This window comes from Grampus griseus (assembly GCF_964374135.1).
Source record: "Grampus griseus genome assembly, chromosome: 10".
Classification (NCBI taxonomy): domain Eukaryota; kingdom Metazoa; phylum Chordata; class Mammalia; order Artiodactyla; family Delphinidae; genus Grampus; species Grampus griseus.
In genome coordinates this window covers 103,876,564-103,898,040 of record NC_139004.1, presented here as the reverse complement: position 1 = coordinate 103,898,040, position 21,477 = coordinate 103,876,564, and the positions used below count along the sequence as shown (strand labels likewise).

General features: G+C 50.6%; 1 protein-coding gene across 8 annotated transcripts in view; it reads right to left on the bottom strand.

The window, feature by feature from the left end:
• Positions 1 to 21,477, bottom strand: part of TXNRD3 (thioredoxin reductase 3) — a 46,001-nt gene that overhangs the window by 7,653 nt on the left and 16,871 nt on the right. For 5 of the 8 annotated variants that reach the window (XR_014297341.1, XR_014297342.1, XM_082664168.1 and 2 more), the window contains 9 exons: positions 20,182 to 20,301; positions 18,168 to 18,310; positions 16,815 to 16,930; positions 15,834 to 16,059; positions 15,138 to 15,230; positions 9,476 to 9,552; positions 8,409 to 8,565; positions 5,050 to 5,157; positions 856 to 951 (listed from right to left, as the gene is read on the bottom strand). Coding sequence is in view for 5 of the 8 variants with exons in the window: in XM_082664168.1 (XP_082520294.1) it covers positions 856 to 951; positions 5,050 to 5,157; positions 8,409 to 8,565; positions 9,476 to 9,552; positions 15,138 to 15,230; positions 15,834 to 16,059; positions 16,815 to 16,930; positions 18,168 to 18,310; positions 20,182 to 20,301 (1,136 nt within the window). In the remaining 3 variants the exon portion in view is untranslated. Of the gene's footprint in view, positions 1 to 855; positions 1,241 to 5,044; positions 5,158 to 8,408; positions 8,566 to 9,475; positions 9,553 to 15,137; positions 15,231 to 15,833; positions 16,060 to 16,814; positions 16,931 to 18,167; positions 18,311 to 20,181; positions 20,302 to 21,477 lie in introns of all 8 variants that reach the window. The other 3 variants (XR_014297343.1, XM_082664170.1, XM_082664169.1) reach the window with 3 other exon arrangements.

The following is a 21,477-nucleotide window of genomic DNA, read 5'->3' as shown; positions in this document are numbered from 1 at the left end:
AATCTACTCCTGGTGAAGAGGCTGTGAAGATAGTTGAAACGACAGCAAAGGCCTTAGGATGTGACACAAACTTCGTTGATAAAGGAGCTGCGGGGTTGAGAGGATTGACTCCAGTTTTGAAGGAAGTTCTGTGGGTAAAATACTGCCAAGCAGCACTGCTGCTCCAGGGAAATCATTCATGAAGGAAGAGGCCATCAGTGTAGCGAACTTCATGCTGGCTTTGTTCTCAGAAATGGCCGCAGCCATCCCAGCCTCAGCAGCCTCCATCCTGATCAGTCAGCGGCCGGCAGCACCGGAGGCGAGACCCTGCGCCAGCAGAAGGGCTACAACTGGCTGACGCGCAGGTGACGGTCAGGGTTTTTTAGCATGTTTTTAAATTAAGGTCGTACATTGTCTTTTTAGACATAACGCGACTGCACACATAATAGACTACCGTATAGTGTAAACATAACCTTCATGAGCACTGGGAAACCAAAGAATCTTGCGGCTCATGTTACGCAAAACTCGATTTATTGCAGTGGTCTGGAACCTAACCACAATACCTTCGAGGTATGCCTGTACTTCCAAATGTACACAAACATACTCCTTACATTTCATCACTGATGACCCGAATTTTCAGATCGTGTAGTTCTAAACTGCCAAGTTAGACAGCTCTGGAGTGACACATTCCGATGACTTTGAAAAGGTAGGTCACTGCCCAACTGTCACTCTTCAAACACGGTGCCTGGGTAACAGTTTCAAGGATTTCCACCTGGCCCTTAGAGCTATCGTTAAAGAGATTATAGAAACACAAATACTAGAATAAAAGATTTGTTTTACAATTAGAACATTCCTGCTTCCAACCGTATGACGTACATTGTCGAATTTGCTGCAGATAATCTTCGCGTAACAGGTGTTGCTGTCTCTGCAGGCCACTGTCCACTCGAGAGGCCAGAACAAAGTGTGGTAGACCTGCAAGAGAGAGGCCAAGGTCGGTGTCCATGGAGACCGCCGCTTGACAGGCTCCTCCTTATACAAAGACGACAATTTCTGTACCAGCTCTCAGAAGTTTAAACTTGCATGATCCCAGCTTATGAATCTGACGGGAGCATCTGGGCGAGCTCCTAACTGCCATCTGCAGAGTGTGTGACCTTTGCTTTGCTCTGCCGTCCGTCCCGAAACATCTCCCATTAACTAACTTCGCTTCTCAAGCACCTAGAGGGCTACTCTCCAAGCAGCCAACGCTCCAGGCCCTGTGGGGCTGAGACAGTAAAGAAAGCCTTGGGTCCTGCCCTCCATCGGTTCACACGCCTCCTGTGAGGTTCACATTCAAACCAAATCTAGGAGAAGCAGAAGCCACAAGACAGTCCAGCTACCCACGGTATGAGGAACACTGCCCCCGCCACCTGAAGGCCCCCCTCCGCCAGAGCCCAGGGTACCTCGAAGGCTCCCAACCTGCTCAGGCCTCAGGGATGGACCACACAGCGTCCGTCCCCTCATCCCCTCGGGGCAGCTACACGTCCCGGGGCCCTCCGCCTAATCAGTCCACACAGAAGGCGGTGGATGTGTGTGCGCTGCCAGGATGGAGTGTGTTCTCAACTATCTCCTGCAGGGGAGGGACAGAAGGACTGGCTCTCTGTTCTTTAACAGGATTATGTATTTTACAGTTGGAATACTGTCTTTACTGTTTTTATAACAATGATACACGGTTATTAAAAGAATAACACAGGGCAGAGAATTACAAAGGAAGTGGGGAAAAAAATCCCACTGTCCAGAAATAACCATTTTAAAAGTTAAGGAAGCATCAGTGGTTAATGCATACGTAGCTGAAATGACATTTTATTTAAAACACATCATAGTTCACAGCTACTTGTAACAAAAAACATTAGGTTTAATGTGTATTTAACAGAAGAGAAATAAACCCTTCCTCATAGTTTAATACAAACTTATCAATCTCTGTGGCTGTTAGGAACAGAAGATAAATGCTTCTTCATCTCAAGACAGTATTCCTAAAATACACCCCAAAGGCTAAGAAAAGAAATGGTGCAAACTCCCAGGTTTTAAACAGGATTGCTGAAACTGCAGGCTCCTGGCTTTGATGCGCCCTGAGCCCCTGCACCCACACCTCTTCCCACACCCTCCCGCTCCTTTCCTCGTGTGTGTGAGGTGTGTTTTTCCTCCGAGTACTTGCAAGATTTTACTATATTTAAGTTTCTGATCCTTCTGGTTCCAAGTGGGTGTGAAGTGTGGACCCAGCTTCATATTCTCGCTGAAGGCTGTCCCCTTAGACTCCAGCACCCTTAAATGAATGCCCTTTCCCACAGATTTAAAATACCACCTTTACCACACGTTAACTCGTCTAAGCACTTGAATCAATCTGGGCTCCAAATTCGGTCCCACTAATCTTTCTGCCCACCTGCGTGCCACTCCGGCGCAAGTCTAATTAGTGTAGTTAGAGGATACATTTCAGTCTCTGACAGGACTGGTCTCCCCCCAGTACTCTCCTCATTCAGAATCACCCTTGGGAATTCCCTGGCTGTGCAGTGCTTAGGACTAGGTGCTTTCACTGCTGAGGACGCAGATTCGATCGTGGTCAGGGTACTGAGATCCCCCACGCCGCGTGGCAAGAGGCCAAAACAAAGAATCTCCCATGATTGTCTTTTTTAAAAGTTTTAATCTCTTAATCAAATTATGCTCACTATCTGCGGATTTTCCAAGCCCTGTGATGAACCCAGCCGCCTGGGCCGCCCCGGTGCCCCCTTTAATCAGTCAGCACAGCCACCTGCACGTCCTGTGCGCGCGGTCGGTCGCCCCCGTGCTTCTGCACAACACGCTCACGCTGCTCTCACGCGACTCTCCGTGCTCGGCTGCACTTACTGACTCGCCCTGTTGAGGAGGATTTAACCCGTTCTTCCCTGGCCCCTGCACTCTCATCCCCACTCTCCCAATTATACTCAAATTTGCAGCTGGATCACTGGTGGTGTTTCCTCTACTAGGAAGGAGCTGTTCCCAGAGACATGGACATCCACATGCAAAAGAAGGAAGTCGGACCCTACCTCACACGTGTGCAGAAAATAACTCCGAATGGACCACAGACCCACACGTAAGAGCTGAAAACTGTAAAACTCTTAGAAGAAAAAACATAGGCATCAACCTTCACGACTTTCGATTAGGCACTGATTTATCAAAAGTGACATCAAAAGTCCATGTGGCTGGCAACAGAAAACAAAAAAGACATACTGGACTTCATCAGAATGAAAGATTTTCGTGCTTCAAAGGGCACCGTCAGGAAGGTGAAAGGACAACCCACAGAAATGGTGAACGTTTTTACAGATCATCCCTGTGGTATCTCACTAAGGTCTGGAGGTACGTTTCCCTGACGATTAATGATACTGAGAACTTTTTCATGTGCTTATTGGCCATTTGTGTATGTTCTTTGGAGAAACATCTATCCAGATTCTTTGCCCTTTAAAGAACTGGGTCATTTGGGTTTTTTTTATTGTTGAGTTGTAAGAGTCCTTCAGATACTCTGCATACAAGTGCATTATCAGAGAGATGAGAGTCCCCCGGACTTTACGGCGTGAATTCTGTGAACCAATTGATCTTTCTTCTTACGCTGTCTTATTGTTTCTACCCTCATCTGCTTTTCACCTAATTTCCTCATTTAAAAGAAACTATATGTGTGTTTATGAGAGGCTTCCTCATTCCTCTTTATAGTTGGAATATTAAAAAAATACTAACAGATCACATTTTCAGTCCTGTAAAATGCAATAAATAGATGTACAGACTAGGTGAGCTGATCTGCAGTGAGCCTTAGGAAAGAGACCTTAAAGTAACCCCACAAACCTGGGAACCCTTCCTACAGAGACATCCGTTTATCTGGGGTACAGCCTCCTGCATCCTTCCTCTCACGTGCCCGCCGAGCTTAATTGCTCATTGATTTCAGAAAGTTTTAGAACTAAGTGTTAAATCCATAATTGTTACCATCACTTTTCCAAGACCCAGGTAAAAGTTCACCACTGCAAATGGGTGGTTCATTATTACCAGAAGTGAATTATAAACACTGATCAAATAAAGTCCTCTAAAATGGGAACTTCCCGTCGAAAACACCACCCAAAATAGCAGCGTCTGTCATCATCCTGGTCCCCCAGCCCGGAAACGTAAAAGCGCGTCTCAGGAAGTCTCTCGGCCATCAGGCACGGGAGCCTCAGCGCTGTGCTTCAGAGGATTCCCGCAGCCAGGGGAGGGCCTGCGACTTCAACTCACCGGCTTCAAACATCGAGTGGTCCTAAGCCTCTGACCCTTTTCACCTCCCCGCCCCTCCTGCTTACGAGGCAGTTAGGACCAGACGAGCAGGGGTGGAGGGGAGGCGAGAGCACCTTCGGGGCGTCTGAGGAGCCCCCAGCAGGCCGACAGCCCCGGACCTGCCCCTCCTCTGAGCCCGCGGGTGGCGGAGGGTCCCGGACCAGGTCCTGCCTGTGTCTGGCTCCCGTCACGCCAAGCGGGAGGGGGTGGACGGCAGACCCAGCCGGGACCAGCGGACGTCCCTCATAATTTGTAACTGAGACGAACAACAGTGAGTCAGTCAGCTCCTCCAAAGGCCAGAACTACGGGTGAACTCGGAGCAGGGAAGGGCCGCATTCTGCCGCTACGTGCACTTCTGCTCCTCCAGGGACAGCACTGCCCGCACACACGCACAAACCCCCACCAGGGAGAGGAGCTGACGCGTCTCCCAGCTCCTGGCTCCCACCCCTGCCCAAGGCCTCGGGCGCTCCCGCGCCCCCGAAGGTCGCACGGCGACCCTCCCGTCAGCTTCCTCAGGCAGACGCCTGTTGCAGCTCGGAGCCCTGATGCACGCAGCGTGTCCTTCTTTCCCCAGCTGTGTGATTATTACAGTTCGCTACAGACGGGGTTTACGTTATTTAATTTCCAATTTTCCTGAAGTAGGAATACAATTTCCTACAATACAACCATTACGGTAACTCGCAAAACTACAAAATAAAAAGTGGCTGAAGACAAACCGTGGATTAAAAGAGAAGGTCTGAACATGCCACAGTCACACCACCTTACTTCCAGATTCTCCTTCCGGTACACTTCCACGGCTTTCTCCTCCGCGTACCCGCAGCAGCCGTACTCCAGGGGCGTGAACACCACGGTGGGGGCATTGATATAGTCACACTGCAAGACAAACCAGCCACGGTCTTTTATTTTGTGGTGCTTCTTACAGGGAAAATCCATACGACGACATTTGTAAGAGGAAGATCAACAAGCACGGTCCCGTGCAGGTGACCCTCACTGCCACCGTTTCAGGGAACTGAGTCACTGAGCAGACGGGCGCGCCCCAACTCCGGGGCAGGGACCACGTGCTGCCATTGCACCGGGACCTGGGCCACCGCAGCCGTGCACATGACCGCGCCCCTGCAGGGATGAGCGGAGAAGCCGCTCAGCCGCGCAGGGCAGGGTGAGCGGCCCAGCCCGCCCCGGGGAGACGGCCACGCGCGTGGAGGGCCGCCACACCGCGGGGCCCGGAGACGGGACCCTTCAGGGCCCTTATCAGCCTGGGACAGAGCAAAGGAGGACATCACGGGAAGGCTGCAGACCCTGAGCCCCACACGCCGTCCCCAGCAGCCCTGCATCCCGGGGCGCGAGTGTGAGCACAGGCGCACGCCTGTCTGGAGACTGACCGCACAGAGAGAAAGCGTGTGCGGGGCCGAGAAAGGGGGCGAGCAGAGCCAGAGAGGAAGGTCACTGTGCTTCCCGCCCACAGCTCCGCAAGGGCAGCGGTGCCCAGCGCACGACTTCCCCCGCCCCGCCAACAGCTCACAGGTGACTAGCTCAGGGGAGACTCCAACCCAAAGGGAGCGACCGGCTGCCCACACTGCAAGAGGAAAAGGGGCAAGGGGCAAGACCCAGCGCTGCACGTCCATGCAATTCTTCCCTCTGTAGGATATGAACTAGAGGCGAAGGGAGAGGCCCCCAGTGGTGAAGCCCCTGGGTGGTGGCTGGACAGGAAGAAATGCTCAGCCGGAGGGGTAGCCAACCAGGAACCCCACCCTTTCGGGGCCCAGAGCAGCCTCGAGCCCAGCCCCACCACAGCCTGGTTCTCCCTCCAGATTACTGTGGGATCCTCATGAGAAACCCCGTCGATGTGACGGCCTGAGCAAGGCGCTGCTTTGCGGCCCAAAAGAAAAGCCAATCACACACCACCGGGCGTCCCTGCACCCGGTGGACAACATGGACACCGCGCGCCAGCCTGACCCTCACCTTCGGCCCCGACACGTCGTGTTCCATGACCTGCAAATCACGGACCAGCCAAGCATTTGTTCTTTTCCCAGCACGGCTACAGAAACCCACAGAAGCGCAGACGGCTGCACGCAGCAGCTCCTGACCTCTCCTAGGTCCTCAGCTGCTCATCAGTCTGGCCGTCAACCCTGCATCCCGTGGCCTACAGGGGGCGCCTCATTCTCAGCAGGTGCTTTTCTCCTGCTTCACATCAACTGAGGAAAATCAACAGGAAACTCCCAGCTTCCCCTTTCACCTAAAGCACGTCCCACACCTTGAACTCCGACCTCCACCTGAGCGGGCCCGTGCCTCACCCCACCTGCAGCCTTCCTTCCGCCCTGGTCCTCTGACCTCTCTCTGCACACGCGCTGCCCTGTCTTCTCACGGCGCTGCCCAGTCTTCTCACGTCTCTGCCCATCGCCCCTGGGATCCGCTTCTCAGGACCTCAGGCAACTGCTGTGCTTCCTAGAGCCTGGTGCTCATGCCCTGGGGAGGGCACAGCTCCCCATCTGTTCACACCCCTGCCCCTGCCGAGGCCAGCAGGGCCACGGTCCCAGTCACCTGCACCCACCCACGCCTCCGTGTGCCCACGAGGTCTCCACACACGACCTCGCTGGGCACCTGGTGGTGAAACACAGCACACGGAGTTCCTTATGAAGAAGCCGGGCCCCAAACATCCCACCTGAACCAGCTCGGGCAAAGCATCAGAGAAACCCAGGACGTGAGACACTCTGCAAGAAGAGTAGCCTGGATCCGTCAAAAAACCCATCATGACAGCTTCCCTGGTGGCGCAGTGGTTAAGAGTCTGCCTGCCGACGCGGGGGACACGGGTTCGTGCCCCGGTCCGGGAGGATCCCACATGCCGCGGAGCGGCTGGGCCCGTGAGCCATGGCCGCTGAGCCTGCGCGTCCGGAGCCTGTGCTCCGCAACGGGAGAGGCCACAACAGTGAGAGGCCCACGTACCGCAAAAAAAAAAAAAAAAAAAAAAAAAAACCATCATGAGAAATAAAGCAAAGAAACAGGTAAATAGAGGCAGGGGCTCTAGCGAATTAAAAGAAACCTAAGAGCTTGAAAAGCCAGATGTGCCGGGCGATGCGCACATGTGCCCGTGGGTGACGCACTCCATCAGCGCGGAGATGCAGCTGTGGTTATGGAGGCGAGCACCCTTGCTCTTAGGGGACGCTTGCTGAAAGCGTTTTCTGGGGGCAAAGCGCCTGCCACTCACTTCCAGAAGCGCAGCAGAACAGTCTTTGTGCCGAACATCCACGTACTCGGAAATGCAGGCAGGGGGCATTAACACCTGCGCGGTCGGGTGGGAGGTCCACAGGGTGACTGGCACCAGACCTTCTGCAGTCTGACGCCTTTCTGAATGAAACGCTGGGGGACATAAAAGCTCCTCACTGCAGCCTCCCAGATTCTTGATGATCTGACACCAGATTGGCTCCCAGACTCCTCCCTCCCAGCTGCGGGACCCCCGCTCTGCCAGCACATGCCAGGCCTCTCTCTGCACTGAGGCTGGGGCAGCACAGCAGGCCCCCTGAGCCCGCCCCCATGCGGCCCGGCCACCTCCCCCGCTGCCCCTCATCTGCCAGCAGCGCACGGGTCCCTGCTCTCCTGACGCGTAGGGCTGGGGGCTCCCGAGACCGCCGTCGGCCCCGGCAGACAGAGCCCGCAGAGCAAGAGGTTCGTCTGTGACCAGAGACTGCAGGAGGTGGGGAGACTGCAGGGGGCGCCAGATGCACCGTCAGCCATGCGTCGGCTGAAACAGAGCCCGGAGGAGCAGGGTGGCTAGACCAGGTCCACAGGCTGGGCAGGCGCAGAGGCCGGCCCCGTCCGCCCCGGGCCGCAGGGCCCTGCCACCCGGTGACAGAGCAGCATCCACCCGGGACCTGTTTCCAGACCCCTCCAGTCAGGAGACAGGACGTCCCTACCTGGGCGCCCCCCGTACGTCACCCAGTACAATGGCTTGCACGTTAAGATACGCATAAGATACTTATTTTAAACCACCAGTAAACGGTACGGAACTGCAAACGGTTTAGGGGGAAGCTTCCCCGGCAAAACAGGCACACGGTGCCAGCTGTACTGATTGCCCTCAAATCATGATTTTGCTTTAGACATTATCTCAGAAACAGCAGTAAGAAACTTACCTTTTCTAAACGGCCCCCAAAAAGCCTTCGAGCCAGCAGCCTGCCCGCCTGCACGGCGACGGGCGTGAGCTCAGGCTTACCCTCCACGACGTCCCCGACGGCGTAGACATAGGGCACGCTGCTCTGCTCCACGTCGTTCACTGGGATTTTGCCAGTCCTGTTATGTTTGGAAAGAAAAAAGATATTACGACGACGCTGCACTGCTGGACACGAACGCCTGTCCAGGGAAAGGCTGATTCAGAGAGAAAGACCCCGCTAACCGCTCAGGCAACTGTGTCATCAAGCGTCTGCAGGCTCAGACAACTGGGGCACCTCCGGCTCTTGAAGAAACACCCTTCTGTCTGAAAACCCAGGCCCACTTTCTGGGTGCCAAAGTATCTCTAGATTCCCCCAGAGCCAAACCCATAGCTTTGAAGTTTTTCTCTGTGCCTGATCAAGGACATACAAATTCATTCTAAATCACAGAAAGTAGGTGAATACATTCCCACAATTGTTTTTAAATAACTGTTTAACGCATGAGATATTTAAGGAAAACATGAAGAGTTATCAATTAATTAATGAAAAAATTGATAATACAGAGCTGGCACAGTACTTATAAAGTAAATTTAAAGCATCGAAACTTTGCATGTTAGTAATTAGATAAGAGTCTCCATGAGCTGATGCGTAGAAACACCGCGCCCCGTGCAGCGCCGGGTCGGGCCCCGTGCAGCGCCGGGACTCGCCCCGTGCAGCGCTGGTACTTGCCCCGTGCAGCGCCGGGTCGTGCCCCGTGCAGCGCCGGGACTCGCCCCGTGCAGCGCCGGGTACTTGCCCCGTGCAGCGCTGGTACTTGCCCCGTGCAGCGCCGGGTCGTGCCCCGTGCAGCGCCGGGACTCGCCCCGTGCAGCGCTGGTACTTGCCCCGTGCAGCGCCGGGTCGTGCCCCGTGCAGCGCCGGGACTCGCCCCGTGCAGCGTAGGGACTTGCCCCGGGCAGCGCCGGGACTTTCCCCGTTCAGCGCCGGGTCATGCCCCGTGCAGCGCTGGGACTTGCCCCGTGCAGCGCTGGGTGGTGACACCCGGGACTCACTTCTCATTGACTTTGACACCAATCTTCTCCAGCCCGATTTTCTTCGTACAGGAGTCACGACCAATTGCTACCAAAACCTACATTTAGAGAGAGAGCAAAAACAAACGATCAATAACGGGAATGACAGAGGGAACCTCACTATGGACCCTTCAGACATTAAAAGGACAGTAACAGAATATTATGAACACCCTATGCCAATAAATTTGACAGTTTAGATGAAATAGATTCCTTGAAGGACAGAATTTACCAAACTTGCACCCATACAAGTCTGAGTAACCCTACGTCATGGGCTGCACTGTGCCCCTTCCCCAAATTCATGTTGCAGCCCTAACCCCCAGAACCTCAGAATGTGACTGTATTTGGAGATGGGGCCTTTGCAGAGGTGATTAAGGTAAAACAAGGCCATTAGGGTGGCCTAAACCCAGTCTGACGTGCATCCTTATATAAGAAGAGGTTTTTGGGGACACACACAACAAAAACTGAGGGGTGATCACGTGAGGACACACGGAGAAGCCGGCCGTCTACACGCCCAGGAGACAGGCCTCAGAGGAGACCAGTCTACTCACACTTCGATCTCAGGGGTCTGGTCTCCAGAGGCGAGACAAACCCCACCTAGTGGCACTTTGTTATGGCAGCCCTAGCAGACTAAGGAACGCTATACTCACTACAGAAACTGAATCCATGATGTATAAACTTCCCATAAATTAACTCCAGACCCACGTGACTTCATTGGTAGAGTCTATGGAACACTTAAGAAATAACACTAAGGACTTCCCTGGTGGCGCAGTGGTTGAGAAGCCGCCTGCCAATGCAGGGGACACGGGTTTGAGCCCTGCTTCAGGAAGATCCCACGTGCCGCAGGGCAACTGAGTCCGTGCACAACTACTGAACCTGAGCTCTAGAGTCCACGAGCCAAAACTACCGAGCCCACGTGACACAACTACTGAAGCCCGCACGCCTAGAGCCCGTGCTCTGCAACAAGAGAAGTCACTGCAATGAGAAGCCCGCACACCGCAACGAAGAGTAGCCCCTGCTTGCTGCAACTAGAGAAAGTCCACGTGCAGCAACGAAGACCCAATGCAGCCAAAAATAAATAAAATAAATCAATAATTTTTTTTAAAAAAAGAAATAACATTAATGATACACAAACTCTCCGGGACACAGAAGAGGGACCACGTCCCAAGTCCTTTGTAGAAGGCCGGCACAATCATCTGACACAGAATCAAACAAGGGCAGGAAAATAAAAGAAAATTAGAAGCCGACACTCCTCAGGAACATAGATGCAAAGTCCTTAACAGATGCCAGCAAGTAAAATAGAGCAACATAAAAACAGTGGGCTTTGTCCCAAAACTACAAATCTGGTTTAACATACAAAAATCAATCAGTGTAATTCACCACATTAACAGAATAAAGGAGAAAACAACGTAGTCATCCCAATAGATGTGGGGACAGCATTTGACAAAACTGAACACCCGTCGAGGATTTTAATAAAATCCTCAGCACACTCAGAATAAAAGAACACTTCCCCAGCCTGATAAAAGGCATCTGCAAAAACCCGAGAGCTCACATCCCAGCTGTGATGAAAGACGGCCTCACTGCTGAGATGCGGGACGCTCACAATTTCCATTCAACACTGTCGTGGATGTCTTAATCAGTGTAACAAGGCAAGAAAAAGAAATAAAAGCACACAGATTGCAAAGAAGAAACGAAACTGGTGTTTTATGCAGAACAAATCCTAAGGAGGTCAATACACAAAAATCATTTGTATTTCTATGTACTACCTACGAACCACTGAAAATTTAAAGTTTAAAATACCATTTACAGTAGCTTAAAAATATGAAACACTTAGAGATAAATTTGACAAAATACATGAAAGACCTCTAGGGCAAAATGACAAAAAGCTGCTGAGAGAAACTGAAGAACTCGCAAATAAATGGAAAGATGTATGAGGCTCGTGTACTGGAAAAATCAATGTTGTTGAGATGTCGGTTCTCCCTAATTCATGTACATAAGCAATACAATCTCAATCAAAATCCCAGCAGGACTTTTTTTTTTTAACAAATTGGAAACATGGATGGACCTAGAGATTTTCGTACTAAGTGAAGTAAGTCAAAGACAAGTATCATATGATATCATTTATACGTGGAATCTAAAAAAATGATACAAATGAACTTATTCACAAAACAGAAGCGGACTCACAGACATAGAAAACAAACTTATGGTTACCAAAGGGGAAAAGGTGGGCAGGGATAAATTAGGAGTTTGGGGTTAACAGGAACACACTACTATGTATAAAGTAGATAATCAACAAGGCCCTACTGTATAGCACAGGGAACTGTATTCAGTATATTGTATTACCTATAATTGGAAAAACATCTGAAAAAGAACATACACACACACACACACACACACACATATATCTGAATCACTTTGCTGTACACCTGAAACTAACACAACATTGTAAATCAGTTATACTTCAATAAAAAAATTTCATACGGAAAGGCCCTATGCAAAGTTAGAGAGCCTACCCTCCCTGGTCTAATACTTACTATAAAGCTTCAATGACCAAAACCGGTCAGAGAGGACAGAAACAGACCCACAGTTAAACATCACATGATCACAAAGGCACCAAAGCAATTCAGTGGACAAAGAGAAGTCTTTTCACAGATGGCTCTGGGTACCAACATGGAAGAAAAAGAACCTCAATTCCCACCTCACACTGTAAACAAAAATTGGTTCAAGATGAATTACAGGCTTACACATAAAAGATAAAGCCGTAAAGCTTCAGGAAGAAAATGTAGAGTACCTTCACAAGCTCTGGGTAGAGCACGCAGAGAACCTGAATCATGAGACAAAAATCTGATGAACTGAACTGCAGCAAAAATTTAAAACCATTGCTCATCAAAAGATGCCATAAAAAACTAAATGGACAACTAGACGGGAAGAAATATTCACACACACACACCTGAAAAAGGAATGTACCCACAACACACACAGAACTCCTGCAATTCCAAATGAAATTCAACAACCCAACCAAACATGCGCCAAAGACTCAAACAGACACTTGACAAGGGACAATATTTAAATGGCCAGAAAACACACGAGAGGTTGCCAAACATCACTGCAGTCACTAGGAAGACGCAAGTTAAACCTATAACAAGATTCCACTACACACGCACTGGAGCGGCTTAAACAAAAAAGTCGACAACCCCAAATGCTGGTGAGGCTACAGGACAACCACAACTCATGCATCCTTGGTGGGAATATAGATTGAGACAATCATTTGGAAGCTGTCTGGCAGTTTCCCCAAAAGTTAAACACAGGAAGTCCCCAATGACCAAGCAATTTCACTGCTAGGTATTTACCCACAAGAAAGGAAAGCACGTGTCCACAGAAGGCCTCACGCAAGAACCTTCACAGAGTTTTCGTCACAAGAACCCAGCTGCAAACAGCCTGGCATCCCTCCACAGGAAAGTGACCTGTGGTACATTCAGACAGTTCATACGGTGAAAAGAGCCAGCCACTGATACACGCCACACGGATGGCTCCCGAGTCAGACCCCGAGGAGCACGTACCACAGGGCTCCACGTCGTGACATCGAAATAGGAACAGCTGGTCTCTGGTGACAGAACCAGATCAGGGTTGCTTGGGGTAAGGTACTGGGAAGGGGCGCAAGACAGCTCTCCGACTCCACAGAAATGCTCTGTGATTCTCAAAGGGGTGTGCATTACAGAAACGTGTACACTTGTCAAAGCCAGTTGAACTGTGTATATCACTACATGTAAATGATACATCATTACAAAAATAAACAATTCACAATTTTAGATATTTTGCACAACTTTATACCAATACATTTGATAACTTAGATGAAACAGACTAATTCTGAGAAAATATAACAAATCAAAAGTTGATATAGAAAAAAGTAGAAAGCTTTAAAAGGTCCATTGACTGTTAAAGAAAATTGAATATATCTTCACTGAACATTCTAGGCCCTGGTGGTTGCATCAGTGAATTCTATCAAACATACAAAGAACTAATTCTAATATTACTAAATGCTTCCAGAGAACAGAAAAAGAAGGAACATATTCCAAACTTCTTTCATGAGCTAGAATAACTTTGATACCAAAATCTGAAAAGTTCAGTACATGAAAGGAAAATTATAAGCCAATACAATTCTTGAATATAGATGCAAAAATTCTAAATAACCAAATCCAACAATATATAAAAAGGACCATTACCAAGTTGGGTTTATCAGGAATACAAAGTTGACTGAACATTAGAAAACCAATGTAATTCAACACACTAACAGATTAAAGAAAAAAAAATCATTAACAGCTACAAAAGAAACAACCTTACCGCTAAATATCCACTCCTGACTTTTAAAACAAACAAACAAACAAAACCCAAATAACAAATGAAACCACTGAGCAAACGAGAAATAGAAAATGATTTCTTTAGCGTGATTAAGAATATCTACCCAAACCCTATGGAACACCTTACTCTATAACCATGAAACAGTGAAAGCCTTCCTTCCGACCCTGAGAACAGACAGGAGCACCTGGCTCTGCATTTCTTGTTAACACTGCACTGGAGGCCATGGCTGGTGCCCTTGTGCAAGAAAAAGGAGGAAAGGGAAACAGTCGAAAGGAGGAAGCAAAACCCTTGATATGAACATGTACAAAGAAGACCCCACATAATCTAAGGATACATGACCAAATATGACTTTAGCAAGCTTACTGAATACTAACTCAAATCACACAAATCAGCAGCATTTCTATATATCAGCAACAAACAGTGAAAGACAATGACATTTTTTTCATAAAACATCATTTGTAACTATACAGAAATATGTAAGCACCTAGCAATAAATCTAACAGAAGACCTTCTTGATGTCTACAGAGAAATGTACTAATTTGCTGGGAACTATGACAGATGGCTTAAGTCAAAGGACAGATATACCATGTTCATGGATTGGGAGAATGGACACTGCAAAGAAGTCCAGTGTTTCCCACTGGTTACGCATCCACCGCAATCCTAATCGAAATCTGAACAGAGGCTGATTTTTACTTTTGTTTTTGTTTTACATATTTTTGGCTTTGGTGAGCCTCTCCACGTTATCTACTTTTAATTGAAAAGAATCATGTTATAAGAGTGTGTAAAACATAAGTGTACAGTTTATGTTAAAGGTATAAACTACAGTTTACAAAAGAAATGGTCTCTAAACATCATCAGTTTAAATTAGAATCGTTGCCACCCAAAAGTCCAGGGACTAGTCACACTGTCTGGAGATTTTACACTGTTTGTTTTTGAAAATACCTTTATTGTTGTTTGGATTATAAAGTATATTCAATGTTTATTGCAAAAATGTTCAAATGCAGAAATGTATAAGACATCTAATTCCCCAGAAGTAAGCACTAAAAGCAGGTACACCTGCTTCCAGACTTTGCTCGCTGCATAGTCACACACACACGTGTATTACCATCGTATGCTTCCTGTACCACTGAAAACTATCAAATGCCAGCAGCACAACCACCTTCCACACGTATCAGACTCTCACGGAGAATCAAGAAAAGGGTTGACGCTGGTATGATTTTCCCGAGTGTCATCTGCACTAACTTATGAGCGTGTTCATCCACCCCCTGCTCACATGACAGAAGCTCACCGTGTTGTAAAGGCCCTCAATCATCTCTGGCCCTTCCGTAGATTTAGCCGCGACCTTCAGCTTCCCGGGTGACCCCTTCTCCAACTGCTGAACCTGGTGAGGAGGAACAGTGCGAGGATTATCTCTACAGGTGACAGAAAAGAGGTGGACCACAGGGTGCGTGTGTTTAGGTGTTTGGACAGAGAAAAGAGGGCCGTCCCCAGGGACAACGTGGAGGGAGAGATAAGTTGCTGGGTTAGTTGGAGACAACAGAAGGGGAGCCACGGAGGGATGCTTTCCAGGCACTGGCTTAACAAATGGCGTGTTCCAGGGGACCACTTCCCGAGCACTGAGACAGGCCGGAAACACAGCAGGGAGTACATTCGGTGGGGAAATCAAGAGTTTTATTTCGTCTTGTTAAATTTAAAATGCTTGAGAGGAATTCAAGTGGAGATGCCCAGCAGGCGGCTGCATAAATGGGTGCGGAGCTGGGGAGGATGCCTGAACAGAGGCCTCAGCACTGAGACGGGACGTGCGGCCGGGGGAGGGACAGTGAGGGGGAAGGGGAGGAGGGGGAGGGGGCGGCCGGGCGCCGAGACCGGGGTGGGAGCACCATCTTCAGGGTCCCTGGCGAGCAGAGCTAACGAGGGCAACAGGAAAGCGCGGGAGCGGGGAGGGCGAGGCAACAGCGAAGGCTGGCAGGTGCTGGGAACTCACCTCCACGGGCACGAACTTGCACAGGAATCGGACGCCGAGCTGCTGCATGGAGGCAGCCACCTTCTCGGCCATCTCCTGGTCGAAGCCCCGCAGGAGCTGCGAGCGCACCATGACCGTGACCTCCAGGCCCAGGCCGGCCAGGAAGCCTGCGCACTCCAGTGCCACGGAGGATGCGCCCACCACCAGGGTCGCGCCCGGGCAGTAGGGCAGAGAGAAGAGGTCATCGCTGCGAAGAGAGAAGGGGTTTCCGGGCGGGATGGTACCATGCGGGGCCGGAACGAACAGGCGCTGAAGGGGACAGACAGCCTGTGGAATGCGCGTCCACTGTGGAGGGGGATGTCCAGCCCAGTGTCTCAAAATCAAACTAGTGGGTCACAGGCCAAGATTTTGTAAATAATAAAATGGAATAGAGGATATCAGACCACATTCCATGTAATAAGAAGAAACACGGCTTTGTCTGGAGTGTGTGTTGTGTGTTCACCGGAGCAACCACACAGTGAAAAACGTATTTGTTAAAGTGCACCTGCTCAAAAAAGTTTGAAATTCGTTGTCCAGCTTTATATGTCAAGGTCGTATGTCCTGCTACAACCGTCCAATGAGAATTCCTATTACATGCCAGTATTAGGACAGCTGTGCTTCTCCTGGTCACCTGCTTCATTACTGCCATACAGACACGAAACCCTAAAGCAGTGAAGTATCACTGCTTCCCTGTGAGCTCTAGAAATTGTAGAGCCAGATCCCAGACCCGTTCCCAGAGCACCTACCAGGAGACCTGCAACACACCTGTGTGCACCTGTGACCTTATTATTTACCGAGCCTACGCTCTCTGCTCCATTGTGTTAACTGCCTAGCTTTGCACTGTATGTACTTTGATGTGTCATTAGTTCAAATCTTTTGTGAAATAAGACAGGGAGTAAATACACTGGAGACACAGAAACATACTCTTTACAGCTTACGGTCGGATGGCCTAGTTAATCTTACCTAGTGATACAGTATTCTTTATCTCCTTGGATTCCCAAATAGCGCGGCCTTTCCCCTGTCGCTATGACAAATTTTGCTGCAGTATAATACGTTTCCTGTCCTTTTCCATCGGTTGCCTTGAAAAGAGCAAAGCAAACTTCACTTTTCATCAAATACCAGAGAATATCAGACACCCGGGACGCAGTAGTTACTACGGAGCTTCCTGTCAGCGGGAACACACATGCAAAGATGGTAACGCACTGTGATAACCTCCTGCACAGAAAACAGGCGTGTTCACAGCCCGGGCACTACGGCCGCGGTGCGGGGCAGTGGGGGACTGGAAGGCCAGGCAGGGCGGCCGCGCGGGTGACTGGAGAGAGGACAGAGCGTGGCCAAGTGCGCAGGCCGCAGAGCAGCTGGCATCTGGGGAGCAGCCAGTGCCGGGAAGGAACAAGGAAAGAGGGCGCCCACTCTGAAGACCTTGTGCGCCGTCCGGAAATCCAGGCTCTGCGGAATCCACAAAGCTGTTCATTGTTTGTTTATTTTCAATTACACAAGCAAATCGTAAATCCATTTTCATTAGAAAACGAAAAAACAGTGGGATGGAGGGAGGGCAGCCTGGAGGAGGGTCCTGAACAGAACAGCCAGGCTGCGGCGGGGAGAAGGCAGGCAGGTGACGGCCTGAGAAACAAGCCCCCCGACTGGAGCTCCCGCCCCAGCCTCCTGTGGCCACGTGAGGTTCTCAGCTCCCAACACACCACTGACACCTTTCTAGAGACAACAGGTGACCACAAAGGGACCTCAAGTCCTGTCCAGGCCATCGAGTACTGTGCCACCAAAGCAGAGGGCAGAGGGGGAGCAGGTGTTGAGGATGGTACCGGACCAGCTCTCATACTCCAGTTAAATGTCTGTGATCATCAAAACAGTCTCATTCCCCTTAAGTACTGATCTTACAACACACAAGTATTACAAATATAAATGTATAAAATACACTAATTCTGATACTGCTTTTACTAGTGCTTTTATGAATATTATGTACCGGAGTTCTAGTTAAGGTTTCATTTTAAAAAAGAATTGCACTCCTAAAATTCTGATCTTTTTAGAATTTTGAACTCTGAACTGTTTAAACATTTTCTCTTTCAAGATGGCAATGAAACCAAAAGGCAAATAAGTTAAAACTGAGATTTCTTTAAAAGGCAATGTCTCCACTTTAGTCAGACGTGGAATCAACGAACACTGGGGAAAGCACACGCGTGCACAGCTGTGCACACGCACACCAGCTGCAGCCCTCAACGTGCAACACGGAGTCTGGGTTCATGGCAGGCATGGCAGAAGCAAGGAAAGCAACGAACGGGACAAAACGCCCCAACAGACCTTGATTTTATGGTGTTCAACAAATTCCCCGTAGGAGTTGACGTAGGCCACCGCCTTCTCCCTCAGAGCCCGCCGGTAGCTCCAGTTCAGAGAGCCGACGTGCTTCTGAATGGCTTCGGTCATGGTCTCCCAGTTGTGCTTCACTGAGGAGAAATCACCAGGGGGTGTGAAGGGGCTGCACTGTCACGGCTAAGTCACACGTACACATGAGCCACCCTATCTATCGCTTCAAGAGTCAAGAAGTGAACAGAAGATAACCAGCAACTGAAACCTTTTTGACGCCAGTCACGGCTTATACTTCTTCCTCCTCTAAAATACAAAAAGATGCGAAAAGCAGAGCTGTGAAGACAAGGAAAGCCCACGGAGGAGGGCAGGGAGCAGCCATCTCGCACCCAGGCCCCAGGGTCTCGAGGCACCGGGAGCGCCCCCAGGACAGGTGCGGGACACCTCCCCGGCCACTGCCCCCGGGTCCCCGGCGGGGCTGTGCCAGTGAATGCCCCGCGTCTAGATGACCGAGTTCACCCACTTCCCGTCGAAGCCAGGGTGGGGCTGACGGAATCAAGACTCCTCCTCACCCTGGACCTTCTAGGTGGGGTTTCTTTCCTGGATCCATCCCATCTGCCGATGCCGGTCCCCAAGGAGACAGCAGCCCAGGGCTCCCGTCAAGCTGCGGGAGGTCCCCAAAGGCAAACCCACCCATCGGGGGTTCACCCTCTGGTCACATCTGGACCTGGACCCCTCCAGCGCTCTCGAGGGCCCCGCCCACTGGAGAGCACAGGGAAGGGGCAGAGGTCACAGTGTGCGGAGGCTAGGGCAGCGGCAGGGATTATGGCCCAGACGTCATGTCACCCTTCCTAGGACCTCAGTGGACAAGTCTCCTAAGGTCTTGCAGTCCCGATGGCCCTTCTGGTTACTACGTTCCCAGACCGCACGCCCGTGGTCCCGGGGGTTCCGGCCAGCAATGGTGGCCACGCCCACACAGCTCGCGTGCTGTGCGGCGAGCTGCTTCCCGCCCCGCGCCCTACCTCAAGGGCCGCCTCCGCCACCTCCACGGCTCAAGGCTCCTGAGTGCCCCTCAGGTTGATGCTGGAAACCTCAGCGCCAATTACGGGCACTAAGTCGCTCCCCTCCCCCCTCCCCTCTCCCTCCCCCAGCAGGCTGTGCTGCTCCAGGGCAGGAGTGACAGTTTCCTCATCTCTGCATCCTCAGAGCCTCACCAATAGGTGCTTTGCAGATGTTTTTTTTTTTTTGGCCACACCGCACGGCATGCGGGATCTAGTTCCCCAACCAGGGATCGAACCCGCATCCCCTGCAGTGGACGTGCAGCGTCCTAACCATTGGACTACCAGGGAAGTCCCACCAATAGATTTTTATTGGTGAATTTGTTTTCCATTTTTCATTAATCAAAGACATACATAAACACTAATAAAAAAGCAAATGTCCTCACAGTAATGGATAAAATCCACACAATGCCCCTTGCTATTCTGTTTTCTTTATACTTGAAAGAAATCTGAAAATAGTGATTATGCCCTCTCACACTCTGCTAAGGGTTTGGAATGGCCGAGGCTGCAACAGCTCCCTCCCTAAGCACTAAGGCCCACGAAAGCAGGTTTCAACTGACCACCTTTGAGTTCTCTGGGCCTGGCTGGCACACGGTGGGCTCGTCACAAGTGTTTATTAAACTAATTTAACACTGAACTACAGGGGCTTCCCTGGCGGTCCAGTGGTTAGGACTCCACGCTTTCACTGCCGAGGGCCCACGTTCGATCCCTGGTCGGGGACCTAAGATCCCATAAGCTGCACAGCGCAGCCAGCAACGTAAACAGCACGGACTCCTAAGGAACTCGCTCTTCCTTCTTTTCTCCCAACCGCTCTCTTTACACTCCATCACCCACCTTGCTGAGCGCACTCCCACCATAAGACTGAACTACAGCAACGTAAACAGCACGGACTCCTAAGGAGCTCGTTCCTTCTCCTTTCCTCCCAACCGCTCTCTTTACGCGCCATCACCCACCTTGCTGAGCGCACTCCCAGCCAAACCTCCTCGAGTCAGTCAGCGCCTGGCCCAAAAGGGCGGCTTCATGCATCAACTTCTTCGGGATGCAGCCGACGTTCACACAAGTACCACCGAGACCTGAGAGAGAAAGTCACAGCTGTAACGTTGTGTGTGTGTGCGTGCGTGCAGAGTGGGTGTTATTAAAACGTGGAAATGACAAACTCGACGGTCATGGGGTCACCATCACGCCCCACAACAACACGAAAGGATTCACCAAACTTGTTGACCGAGGGTCCATGAAGGAGGCCCAGGGATGTGCAAAACATGGACGTGCACGTGAACCTGGGGACAGAGTCCAAAACTTCCACTTGAGTCTGACCCACAAAGTGGTCAGAACCGCGTCGGGTTAATTAGGTCCACGCTGCACTGAGGCCAACACTGCAGCCTCCAGCCTTTGCTTCTGCGAACCTGAGTCCTCCTCGGAGCCAGCACAGGTCCACTGCCAGCTGCCAGGTAACATCTACTCTGGATCCTTCAACAACACGGGGCTAGAAACAGAAGAGCCCTCTGAGAGCACATCTCTCCTGGTGTCCAGGTTAAGCGGACTCTTTCTGGACAGGAGAGGGGACGGGGGCAGAGGAAGGAAGAAGAAAGACAAGCGTCCCAAGCATACGAGCAAAGTTGAGGTGAACTACCTTTAATATATGAAATTCTAGGCTAAATTTTTTTGAGTAAACTTGAACTTTAAAAACCAACTTTCCCGGGGCTTCCCTGGTGGTGCAGTGGTTAAGAATCCGCCTGCCAATGCAGGAGACACAGCTTCGAGCCCTGGTCCGGGAAGATCCCACATGCCGCGGAGCAACTAAGCCCGTGCATCACAACTACTGAGCCTGCGATCTAGAGCCCACGAGCCACAACTACTGAGCCCACGCGCCACACCTACTGAAGCCCGGGCGCCTAGAGCCCATGCTCCGCAACAAGAGAAGCCACCGCAACGAGAAGCCCGCGCACCACAACGAAGAGCAGCCCCCGCTCGCTGCAACTAGAGAAAGCCCGCGCGCGGCAATCAAGACCCAACACAGCCAAAAATAAAATCGATAAAATCAATAAAATCAATGAATTTATTTACAAAAACAAAAACAAAAACCAACTTTCCCACTTTGTCAGGGTTCTGGCAGGAAACAGGTGACACTCCAGCTGGGGAACTGAGGAGAGGGCAGAAATCATTACAGGGTGTGGCAGGAAGAGCAGTGGGTGCAAGGGGGGCCGCCACCAGCCCTGTGAAGGGGTAAGCGACGGGGCCAGTGCCGCCAC